Source organism: Oryzias melastigma, linkage group LG11 (genome assembly GCF_002922805.2).
Source record: "Oryzias melastigma strain HK-1 linkage group LG11, ASM292280v2, whole genome shotgun sequence".
NCBI lineage: Eukaryota > Metazoa > Chordata > Actinopteri > Beloniformes > Adrianichthyidae > Oryzias > Oryzias melastigma.
In genome coordinates this window covers 14734289-14747174 of record NC_050522.1, presented here as the reverse complement: position 1 = coordinate 14747174, position 12886 = coordinate 14734289, and the positions used below count along the sequence as shown (strand labels likewise).

Below are 12886 nucleotides of genomic sequence, written 5' to 3'. Positions count from 1 at the left end.
TTGTGACCCAGGAGTCAAAAAGTTTGGCCACCCCTGATTTAGAGGCTGATACAGTTCTAATGTTCGCCTGAAACCTGCAAGATATCTGCAACATTTACGCTAAGCATCTTGGGAGTGAGCTGCTCCTGTTTGTTACATTCACAGCTTTAAAAGGTTGCTTTTAAAAAGTTATTTAGAAGGTATCCTTCTGCATCTCAAGTGTGTCCAGACAACATGACCCCTGTCTGTTAAAGCAAGTAGAGATGACCGTAACCATGGCTACAGTCAGGGTCATCGTTTGCTTTCATATTGATAAAAGAAGACAGTCATTTTGTACTAAAACACATTCTTGCAATTCAAAAAAAGATAAAAACCAATAAACTTTTCTGCAGTCGCTCTACTTTGCATTGTTTTGAAAAATGACATTTTCTAAACCACTTTATAACTTAGATCTAAATGAAATTTAGAGCTAAACAAAAAATGATGCCATAACAAATCCTCCTAAAAGTTGTATCCATCGATAAACAGTGTTGTTTCAATTGATCTGTAATCTCTGTCATCTGCTTGATTGTTCAGATTTGGCCCAAAGGAGGAATACATGTATTTTATGAATGAGTTCCTGGAGATGGAGTGGGGCTCCATGCAGCAGTTCCTCTATGAGATCTCCAACTTGGACACGGGAGGAAACGCTGGAGGCTTTGAGGGCTACATCGACCTGGGCAGAGAGTTGTCCATGCTCCACAGTCTGCTGTGGGAAGTCATGGGCCAGCTCAGCAAGGTCGGTGCAAGGACACAATGTCTCCAATTACATTTTAAATATTCTTTCTGAGTAGCTGGAAAAAAGTGAATCAGAAGGTAACATTTGAGGTAAAATATAGTTTGATGTTCATGATTTGGGTGCTTGTAGATAAATATACAGTATGCAGTTATAAGACTTTCTTAAAAACTTTTCATTCTCTGAATTTAGATTGACCTGTCCCTCAAAAATCAATGTAACCAAGTCCCTTTTTCATTACCTGGGTTGTTTTGACCAAATGTTCAATTTGTTATATATTGTGTATTAGTTATAGTATATAATGGTAGCAAATTATTTGGATATTTTTTTTTATAAATAACCCTATAATTATGCATTTTTTTGTTTTTTAATGAATGATGCACTGGCCTAAGAAAGCTGGAAATGTCTGTCCATCAATCTAAATCAAAATGAACACAAAATATATATAATAAAATCAGAATTTAAAGAGAAATAGTGACATTTTTGGAACTTTATGAACAAATCAACTAAAATAAAAATAAAAGTCCTCAATTTTTAATATTTAAATCAGAATTTAATATAAAATGCTGAAGTTGAGGTCAGAATTAAGTAGAAAAATAAAGTACAAACTCTAATTACTGTGTTTTCTGCACTAAGGAATGGCCCAGATCACAAGGCGACTCTATTTTCAAACTTATGCCATTTATAAATGTGTAATTTTTTAAAAATTATGTCATTTGGTAAAAAAGTAGCTCTGAAATTAAAACCAGAAATTAATGGAAATAATATTTCTGAGAAACAGGCCTGAAGTCAAAAGTTAAATGGACATTTTTTTACGTTTACGGAATTTTAGGAATCAGTGAAACAAAATATTTCCACTACTTTGAACCCCATCTTTCACATTCTCTGGTTTTTAGGGAAAATCTTTTGATCTACTTTTGAAATGTAAAATGTGTTCTGTCAGAAATAAATTTTAGCTTTATTTTTTTTAGGATGCCATTTTGAAACTTGGACCTCTGCCCCGCCTACTGAATGACATCAGCGTCGCCCTGAGAAACCCGCAGCTTCACATGCCAACAAATCAGCAGCCGGAGCGACCAAAGGACAGGCTCTTCACTCGCCCATCTTTCAATCGCCTCATGTCGTCCGACTTCCAAAGCCTTATGATGCGTGACTTGAACAGGTTCTTCTGCTGCCTTATTTCTTTACATTAAAACGTGCATGCAAGTCTCTGAACAGAACCCATCCTCAGCTCCTGCTTGGGTCTTTGGATCCATTAATCCTACATAACCCTTCATATTTAACAGACATTTTAGAGACCCCTGTCTCATTAGCATGATCTAAACTTTATCTCATTTATTTAGTCATTTTTATGCCCTGTGGTTCATCATCATTCCACTAGAGGCAGTAGAGCAGCTTTTCCTGCTCATTTCAAAATGGCTGCCACCATGAAATCTCACAAAGACATTAGGCGGGAAAAAGTTTTGCTAATTTTTAAAACATTTTAATCAAAATATGTTATCTATTGTTATTCATTTTTTAAAAATACAACTTGCTGTATTGGAAGAATGCAATGTTTGTTGATAAATAATTATTTATTATATAGATATACCATATTTTAGCATTTTAAACTAACATTGTTGTGAACAAAAACTTATCAAATGACCAAAGATATTATAATTGAAACGATCATTATATAATTAAAAATGATCAATTTTTTTGTGGATCTCATCAAAGGTTTAAAAAAAAGGTTTCAATTAAAAAAAGAAAAAAAAATCTGTTATTTCTTTGATGTTGTGGACTTAACAAGGTTAAAACACTCTGCTTTGTTGTGATTGCAAATTTCCAAAAGAGACCACTGAAATAAAAACACAAAAGAGCTTTTTATTTTCGAGGTGTGTTGTTAAGAACCTGTGATGATAATTCACCTTCTCAAGTCTTCTATCAATCAGTAATTGGCAGCACCAACCTTTTCACAGGCACCTGAACCTTTTTTACTTTGAATTAATCAGCGCTCAGCTGTTGTCAGGAGCCGGTTGCTCCATCACAAGGCGCTTAAATTAGAACCACTTAAAGAAGATGATAACCGTGTTAACATCAGAAGACTGCATGGCGCTTACTTTCTCTTGGAAGAGTCCCTCCTGTCAAAAGCTAGACTGAAGGGAATTAAAACTGCTGAAGTAAACATGTCACCAAAAGAGAGTGACATAATCTGCTGAGGCCAGGCTTGAGAGGGCGCAGATTAAATCCCTGAGGAGCGAGAGACCAAGTCTAACCTCAGAAGTGTCCAACCATGGTGCCAACAATATGCTTGGTTCCCCCACCGCATGCTTCATGATGCAACTGTTAAGCTACATTCACAACGAGGCAGTAACACGCCTTCGAGTGTGTTTTTGATTGTGCTCTTCCATAGTCAATTTTCAAACAGTTGGGTCTTCTGTATGGAGAGAAAATAGTCTCATGCCGATATGGGGGGTGCGTAATTCTTAATTTGTGTGTAACTTTTGATTTGTACATTCATAGCTCTTGCAGGGAAAGAATAGAGAAACTTTAGTGTTGAGTGTTTTAAAAAAGTTTATTTAGACTTTTTTATATTAATTATTGAGCATGTCTGTTTGAAAAAGTGGGAAAATGTCATGTTTTCACCAGATGTTATTCATAATCTAAGTTCAAAGCAGCAGATAAGAAAACTCTGATGACCCAACATTCTAGCAGCATTTAAACACATCACTTAAGGACTAATCTTGGAGATGTGAAGAGTCTTAAACCAGATTTGTGCGTAAATGGGGTTTTGTGTGCGTAACAAGTGATTTGTGCTTACTTTTTAAAGATTTGTGGGTGTGAAGCTGTTGTAATTTTAAGCTGTGAATGTGAAAATTGTGTTTTTTAGAATTTCGTAATATTTGTATGACTTACGAATCAAGAATTATGCACAGAAATCCAACACCTCGCAGAAAATCAAGAATTTTGTGTTAGGCACAAATCAAGAATTACATTTGCACAAAGCTAAAGTTGCACACAAATCAAAAATTAGGTACACACTAATCGAGTTAAGACCAGTTTCTCTCCATACTTCTGTGAATTTAAAAGGGACGCCATCAGTATATCACTTCCAAATCCAAGTCCCTGATTGGTCAAACTTCGACCTGGTTAACTCTCATTAGCTCGGCGTTTTGTATGTAGAGCATGAAAATAGTCTCAACTCATAAAGACAGAGACCTGTTTTTCATTCAAAATAAAGTGGAAAATACCACAAACCAAGTTTACCACAGAAACATTTCAGATATGTATCTCTTACGCTGATGTCACTACGAGTTTTCATGGGTCAAAATTACGTGTCAAAGAAAGAGTTTTGAATGTGGAAGCCTAAAATGCAGATATAGATTTACATAGTATTGCCATTTGAAGTGGTTGCTTGGTTGCCGAGGTAAACGTAGCTTTAGGTGAGAAAAAATGGTGCAATTCATGCAGTAAACAGATGCAATAAAATCTACACAGAGACTTTCTGAATATTTTTGTTTTTAGCTAAATTTTATTCTCAAAGACATGGCTGCTGTGCTTTATAAACATTTTTTTCTTCGTGTTTTTGTGGTGCCAGCTCAATAGACATCTCTCGCCTTCCATCTCCCACCACTGGGTTGTCGGCTGTGGAATCGCTCTCATCCAACCTGAACATGAGGCGTCAGGCTGAGCGCGACTTCCGCTCGTCTAGGGAGGTGTTCTATGTCACCCGCCCCCCACTGGCCCGGTCCAGTCCTGCGTACTGCACGAGCAGCTCAGACATCACAGAACCCGATCCAAAGGTTAAAGGGGGTCATTACGTAAATATTTCTACTTTTAAAAATTTATTTGTATTTTTGTTTTTTACATATTTGTCTTGCAAAGAAACACAATCCTTGTTAGGTAAAATTATTTTACTTATATTTACTTATATTCATATTATTTTTTTTATGTTTAGCTGTGGTCTGGATATGCCAAAAGGTGAACAACTAGGTATTGTTTAAATAAAATATATATATATTTCTGGTTCGTGAACTATTTTAGTAGGAAAATAACTCAATATCAAAGTTTTGAAATCCTTATATATTTATTTTTAATTTAGTCATTTTCAAATTTGATTTGAAAATTAAAATTCCTATTTTAAGATTGTTGCTCAATAGTTCTGATGATATGGGATCACACTTTATCATCACAGTTTAAAAATTCCTGGTTTTAGTACACCAAAATTTCACAAAACAACAATTTCTTGAAATTTGTAAGAATTTTTATGCTGTACTGACAACAGCGAGGGAGGGTCTAAGGACAGGGATGACCGTTCTTTATAGTCTGTTTAGTTTTTACCTATTGTGCATATTTTATGACTCCATCTGTGCATCTGTAAAAACTACAGGCATGAAGCCCAATGAGGCAAATTGAATTTGTGATATTGGGCTATATAAATAAAATTGAATTGAATTGAACAGTCACCCCCTTAAGTTCATCATGTACGGAAAGAAAATAGACTCACTGGTTTTGTGTGTGCGTGATAATTGATTTGTAATTTGTGTCTGCCTATTTGTGTGTAACTTTGGATTTGTGTGTGTAGAATTTGACAATTATACAAAACATTTTGTGCGGAAGTATGCATACCCGCAATTGTGCATTCACATGTATACTGGAATAATACAAATGTACAAATATCCAAGACAATTTACGAAGTCACCATTTGATATTACATCTTTTAAACTAACTACAAATTCAAAATGGCTCCTATGCGTATGTTACACAACAATCACCTGAAAAAAACACATTTATACACAGAAGTGGAAGTTTTATCTTTAAGATTTTAGGTCATTCGAAAATATGACTTTTCGTATTTGCAATACTTAAAGAAGATTATAATGATGATTTCTTAATCTTTGTCAATATTGAGACTAATCTTGACTCATAAACAGGAGGGGTAAATGGTATTGCAAAGCTTTTTGCTAGGAAGCAGCTGCCCCCCCTTTGCCCTTCCGTAGCTCCGGCCCTGTTTTCGCACAAGTCTGAATATGCATATTATTCACAATCAAAGTCAAAAATGGCAGATAAGAAAACTGTGATGAGCCAGCATTCTAGCAGCATTTAAACGCATCATCTGAGCACAAATCACAACTCCTTGTACTGTTGTAACTCTGATCTGTGCATAAATATGTTTTTTTTCTGTGTATAGATGGGTACTATTTAAAGATTTGAATGCGTAGGAGCTGTTTTGAATTAAAATTAAAGCTGGAGTCATTTCCAGTTGTGCATTTGTAAATTGTGTTTTGGATGTTTTTCATAATCTTTCAAATATCATGTGAATAGATAATTGCAAGTACAATCAGTTATGCACAAAATGTTTTGTATGAGTTGCAAATCAAGTTTTACACACACTAATCCAAATGTAAACACAAACAGGCAAACACAAGTTATAGATGAAGTATTTGGTTCACACAAATTCAGTGAGACTATTTTTTCTCCATAGTTGACAAAACACGAGAAAAACTCAAATCCATTGACGTTTTAGCTCAAATTGATTTGGAATGTTACAAAATAATCATTTCATTAAAACCAATCAGGGTAAACTGTCTCTATACTGTCTAATTTTACATTTTAGTCTCAATCAATAGCATCAAAAATGAAATTGAATTAAAAAGGATGTTAATGCTGTTGCTTCTGTGTCTCCCAGGTCCACAGTGTAAATAAAAGTGTGTCCATGATGGACCTTCAGGACTCTCGCATGAACAGCATCTCCAACCTGAACTCCGTGGGGGACATGCTCGCCTCCTCTCAAGCTTCCATAGCTGGTCTCGGTCACAGTTTTGGGAATCTCGGTGGGCCTCTGCGTGTTGGGGGGCATTTGCCGCCAGGATCATCCGGTTCGGGTCTCAGACTGAGCCAGATGGGCCACGTGGGGGGGCCCACAGAGTCCATATCCCAGCAACAACAACAAGCAGCAGCAGCAATGCACTTCCCCCTGTCTTTCCAGAACCCTCTATTCCATCTGGCAGCGCAGAACTCCCCAGCTCAGTCCCAGCCTCCCGCTCCTCCTCCACCTCTTCTGCTTGCTCCCGAGCATGAAAATGGCCACCCCGACTACCCACCGGCGTTTGGCAACAGCGCTTTTTCCCGCAGCGAGGACTTGTCCGCCCTGCGGTCACAGAGCAGTCTGGTGCAGCCCAGTATCGTGCACTCACACAGCTACAGTGATGATTTCACCCGGCAGAATCAGAGCAACGATTTCGCCTGGCACCAACTGTCACTGCAGGTGCAGGTAAGGATGTCTTACACGTCCTCAACATGTTCTGAAGGACTGTTTGAGGTTAATGAAATGCATCATTGCACAAAGCTAGAGCAATTCTTGAATTATATCATCTCTGAGTCACTTAAAACATAAAATCATATTCTTAAATCAAATCATGCAATTGAATTGTTCTGACCCACAGCAGTCCAGGACCGCAAGGACTATATCGTTTTTCCAATTCTTTTTTGTTACATCACATTTTAGCGAAAAATAACTCCTCCCTAAAAAAATGATGACATCACAGCAGGCGAAACTGTCCAAAAAAAGAATGAATGGGGCCTTCTGGGGCTCAAAAGAATTAATTCAAAACCACAACACACATGTTGGGAATATCCAAAAGAAAGTTTTGAAACTATTGTGGGACGGCCACAGGACCTTTGGTGGCCATTTTGTGGCAAAGTGTAAAATTTGTCAATTTTCAAATTTTCTCACAATAAAAGAGAAAGAAGACCTTTGCTTGAACAATTTTCACAAATATTTACTCAAACTCATGCAGGTTAAGTCTATGACCACAACCAAAGTTTCATTGCCGTCTGACCTCGGGAAGAGACGCCATCTTGAATTCCTTTTTGTAAAATTCAGCTTTAGTACCAGCTACAAATTTAAACTCTTCCTTCAGCATCCGGCCAAACGATGCTTTAAACCAGCCCAGTCATGAAGAGAAAAAAATGACAAGGATGTCGAAAAAGAAGCAAGCTTCTAACCCATTCCTGTGGCAAGTTATGATTCTTTAAAAAAGGACTGCTATGTTAAATTCCGCCACTAGGGGAAGCAAAGGAAACGCAAGACTGGCAAAACAAGAGATCAAGAAATAAACATATAAACAATGTATTAAAAAGTAATCAGGCTACTAGGTTGGTTGAGGCTTTTTTTTCCAGCTGAGAAAAAACTAAGCACAAATAAAGCAACAAATAACAAGTTGAACAAATGTTATTTTGCTATTATGTTTCTGGTCCGGCCAGTTCAGATCAGACGGGTTGAATGTGGCCCCTGAACCAAAATGAGTTTGACACCGCTGATTTATCGCCTCCTAACTTCTCGAGCATCATTGGGAAGCTGCTTGGGAAAAAATGTTGTTTTTTGGGTTTTGTAGATTTTGAAGGATGTTAGCTCACAAAAGTAGCATTCATCTGCTTCTTCCAATACATGAATCTCTGGTTTAAACAGAACGAAAAGATATGATACGAACATATTTGGAATATGGGCGTAGTTAACAAAAAACAATGAGATGTTTTGCTAGCGATAGCACACTAGCCTGTTTCCATTGTCCACGATACTCAGAGCAACGCCATCTTGGACTTGTCAGTAAACAATGAGATAAGGCTCAGCAGATACAGTAAAATGATCATAAAATGTTTAATTTTGGTCCAATTTTGAAAAGGAAAAAAACTGTCATCACAAAAATAAGACCCAGGCTTTGGGATTAATGCTTTTGTACAAAGTGCAACAGATGGAAGACATTTCAAAATTTTCTATAAATAAATTGGTTATTATATAGGAAATACAATGTATACCTGATGCATGGTTGTGATTTTATTCAAAAATATTTAAAAAATCCTTCTTCGTTTGCCGCTACTGAGGAGATCCTGGTTAGTTTCTTTTCTGGATCATTTGGTTTGATCTGAGGTTGAACACACATACAAATACCATGTTTATCCTCCATAAAAAAAAGACTCGTGCTCCTGCCAGAAAATACGAGAATTGGTGTAAAGTCTAAAGCTACTCTTGACTTTGAATAGGCAACAAGATCACCCTGTTCACTATTGAGAATAAACTCACTCAAACCTTCTTAAAATGCTTTCTATAAGTTCTCCTTTATTGGCTGTTTGTGCCTCTGCTTGGGCAATTGTAACACAGCAGTAAACAAGCAGCTCGACATATCCAATATGGCGTCCAACTTTGCATACGCAACAAGCTAACGTGTAATCTCTAGCCTATGTATAACTCAATGACAAAAACATTAGTTGCCAGGAAAATCCAAAATGTTACATTTACAGATTCCTTTAAAAATTGTTTGTCACCCCCAGACGACCCAAATTTAAAAGGTTGCAATGGAAATAAAACCAACGAAAAGCCACCATTGAGAAGAAAATGTTTTTTTTTTTTTTTTTTTTACACATTTCTTATGTGCAGCTCTAACCAAGAAGGAGGGCTGAATGGGTAGTGCGGCTTTAATTATAACTATTATTAGTGCATATTAATTAAGAATATTCAAATGATCATATTATGAGTAATATTAAGCATGAACAAAATATTTATTTAGATGGTTTACATGATTACTTTTGTCTTGTTTTTTGTGCCCTTACTTGAGTTCTAAATCACTTGAAAGAATAGTCACTTCTGAGCCTCTATGATTGAAGCTTGTGATTGTGGGTAGCTGAACTGAGCTGGAATGAAAGGAAACATTTAATGAAAGGCTTTTCATCAAGCAGCACAACATGCAAATGTAACACCAATGTAAGAGCACTTGTTTAATGGCACTAAATCCTGGAAAAGACGAATAAATCTGCACCTGCTCTGCTGAACGTTTTAGAGCATTTTAATGGTCCTTGATTTAACAGAGCTGGTGTTAGAATTCTCGTTGCTCATCAAACTTACCCATCTGTCCATCAGATCTGTTGGTATCAAAGATCAGAGTTTGTTTGAGTGAAACTTCTTTTTGGGAACATCAGATTGCATCTCAGATTTAATGAAACTGTCAGCTCTCTGATGTGTTTTATTTATTTATTTTTACAGAGCAGCATGTAGTTTGTGAAATAGAATCCGCTGAATTTTGTGGCTATGGTGTGATGCTTGTGTTCCCTGGCTGCAGATCCATCACACTCCTAAGTTTACTCTCTCTGTGAAGCTGTTGTGTTTAATGGAGCTGTCATGTATAGTCTTCAGCTATTTCTGTCCTGCTGCGTGGGCCTTAATGGAACAAACATCACAATCCGCCTGCTTGTTAATGCAGATGGTTTCATCAGGACAGTGTTTTAGGAATTAATTATCAACCCTATTCTTCAATCTGTCATTACATTTTTTATAATGTTGCAATGTGAACAGTAGTTAAAGAAACTAAAATACTACATCCAAAAATGCTTTAAGAAATTATAGACGTGCAGTTGCTAAGTGAAAACTTGCAACAGATGGAGGGCAAAATAACCCAAAAAATGTTAGTCAGATTTCAGTTTCTAAAAAGTTAGCAAGGAAAAAAGTAATAAATATCTTTCACCTGTATTTTTGTTACAAATTGTAGGACTTTAATTTCAGATTTTCAAAAGAGATTTTCCTGATAGGAGACCTCAAAGGTTTCATTTAATTTCATAAAAAACAGCATATACTGTATTAACCACGGGACATTTCCATGTATGGTTAACGTAAATAAATTTAGAGCATACAATAAAACACATCCATATTCTTACTACATAAAACACAAACAAAACATTTGCATTAGACACAAAGAAAGTCCACCAACTTCACATATTTCATTGTATTTAACTTAAAATGTAAGGAGTCACTAAAACATCCATATGACAAAATTTACTTAAAAACTTCTTCATCTTCATGTTAATGGAAACATTTATAATTATCTTTAATTAAAATAAACCCTGTCATGTGTGCTTTTATACAAATATACTGTAAAATGATAATGTTTTTAGCTTTATAGAATGTTAGAATGCATTTTTTTTGCTTTGAAATTCACTTTTTTTCATCTTTTGAAAGTTGTATAAGACATATCAGAGTATCTGACTACTCTAGATACTTGATAGTACAGTAATCTGCCTATGAAAATAAATTCTTAATCGGTTAAAAATATAATTAGCACAGGTTCTATGGAGCAAAATCTGGGCCATAAAGATTTGAAACCCAAATAAAACAACTTGAAAATTTCAAGGTAATATTAGTGTTAAGATAAAAGAAAAATTAGAGTGTCTAATATAAACGTAACTATTTTCAGCTTAAAATTTTCTGATTTTAAGTTTCAAAACTCAAAATTTCTGTCAAATATTTTTGTCCGTTGCAATTTTTTTTTTTTTTTTTTTTGCTTTGTTCTGAATCTGAAAATTTCCGATTTGACACTTTTGGCCCTGTTCTGGGGTTTTGGGGGCGGGGCTAGCGGAAAGGACCAATCAAAATCGATGAGGGTGGCAACCTCAGTCCTGGTGCGTTCACTGACTCTAGGAACTTAGAAAATTATGATCAGAAAATATCTGTATTGGGTTGTTCCAAGAAAACTTTGACATATTGTTTGGCTAAATTTTTAGTTTGTTGGCAAATTTGTTGTATTTCTGAATTTTTAATTTCTAAATTTTTCTTGATAACTTTTTTCAGGAATCTCTCCAGCAGCAGCACCTGATGGGAGTCACATCACATACAGGCACTGGCACAGGTACTCCCGCCTCCTTGGCCACACCCCCAACCACGGTCCATCCTGTCCGCCAGACATCGATTGCGCCTCACTTAAAGTCTCAGCGTTCTATTAACACTCCAGCCACTGCCACGCCACCAAAGGTTCGCCCGCAGAGCAGGAACATCCTCCTTGATGCCTCTGACACAAACATGAGCGGTAGCCAGCCAAAATCACGACCAAGTCAGCAGGCGGCCCAACAGCAGATGCCTCAGCAGGACGCGCAGACGGTGACAGACAGTCCAGCTCCCGGCCTTCCGTTCCAGACCGGTGCCGCCAAAGAGAACCAAGCCCCGGCGGCAGCTGCAGAGGAGTCCACAGACACACCAACCAAAAGCGGCAAGAAGTCGCAGCTGCAGCCTCCACAGCAGCATCTCCTCAAACCAGTCGCAAACAAACAGGTGAGTCCGCTCAAAAACAAAGCAGTTTGGGAAGTAAAAGAAGAAATCCTCACCTATATAGTTTTGTTGTTTCAGGGGAACATGAATGAACGGACGGTCGCCTGGGTGTCCAACATGCCACACCTCTCTGCTGACATTGAGAGTCTGCGGCCAGACCGCGAGGGGCAGCTCAAAGAGTATTCCAAGAGTATGGATGAATCCAGACTAGAAAGGGTTTGTATAATTTCTGTGTTATGCTGAAGTTTAATTAACCATTCCAATGAAAATTGTGTTTTTAACATGTTCTTGAGCCTTTTTAGATAAAAGAGGACATATATTAAGAAAATTAAGCTCAAAATTGCATTTCTGAGTATTTTTTTATTAAAACTGTTGTGAATCAGGACCAGACGAAAAATGTAATTTGAAAAAGATTGTAACTGTGAGATAGAAAATACGGCGCCAGCAATCCCACCCACAATTTTTAGGCAAATTTCCTTGTCCTTTTTGTTGCTCCGGTAATGTTAGGTTGGAGTTGAGAGGGACTGTAAGCTAGTGGGAGGGCGAGTAAAGAGAAAGGAAAAACGGGGGGGGGGTTCCTCCAGACCAACAATCCCGTCCACAACTCAGAACCTACTGTCCTCGGCAACCTGTGTTTAAGGTGACCTATGAAAAGAGCCTATGTTGATGCGCGCAGGGCCAGCCCTGGGCATAGACGACCTAGGCGGCCACCCAGGGCACCATCTGCTGGAGGGGGCGCCACATAACAATGGTCATATATTAATTTTTTATTTATTTATTTATTTATTTTATTTATTTGTTAAACAGTTTGACGCACCACTCATTTTATGTACAAAAATAAAAAGTAATAACTAAAAAACTTAAATAACTCAAATGTTTGATGTAATCAATAACGGTGTAATGCAGCACGGCATTCTGCGTTGCCGCTGTTAGTACTTCTTTAAAATTTTAAGGATGAAAAAAAGGAAGCAGATAGCCAGCCCTAAGTTGATACGGCTCCTCCTTAAAAAAACACTTTTGGACACCATTACAGCTTAAAATGTCCCTACAATTAGAGCAAT

General features: G+C 37.1%; 1 protein-coding gene across 5 annotated transcripts in view; it reads left to right on the top strand.

The window, feature by feature from the left end:
- The window catches only part of LOC112162363 (ras/Rap GTPase-activating protein SynGAP), a 55897-nt gene that overhangs the window by 33396 nt on the left and 9615 nt on the right, over positions 1-12886 (top strand). For 4 of the 5 annotated variants that reach the window (XM_024298186.2, XM_024298175.2, XM_036214246.1 and 1 more), the window contains 6 exons: positions 556-757; positions 1726-1916; positions 4332-4554; positions 6423-7007; positions 11352-11828; positions 11904-12041. In XM_024298186.2, coding sequence (XP_024153954.1) covers positions 556-757; positions 1726-1916; positions 4332-4554; positions 6423-7007; positions 11352-11828; positions 11904-12041 — 1816 coding nt within the window. The remainder of the gene's footprint in view (positions 1-555; positions 758-1725; positions 1917-4331; positions 4555-6422; positions 7008-11351; positions 11829-11903; positions 12042-12886) is intronic. The other variant, XM_024298180.2, reaches the window with a different exon arrangement.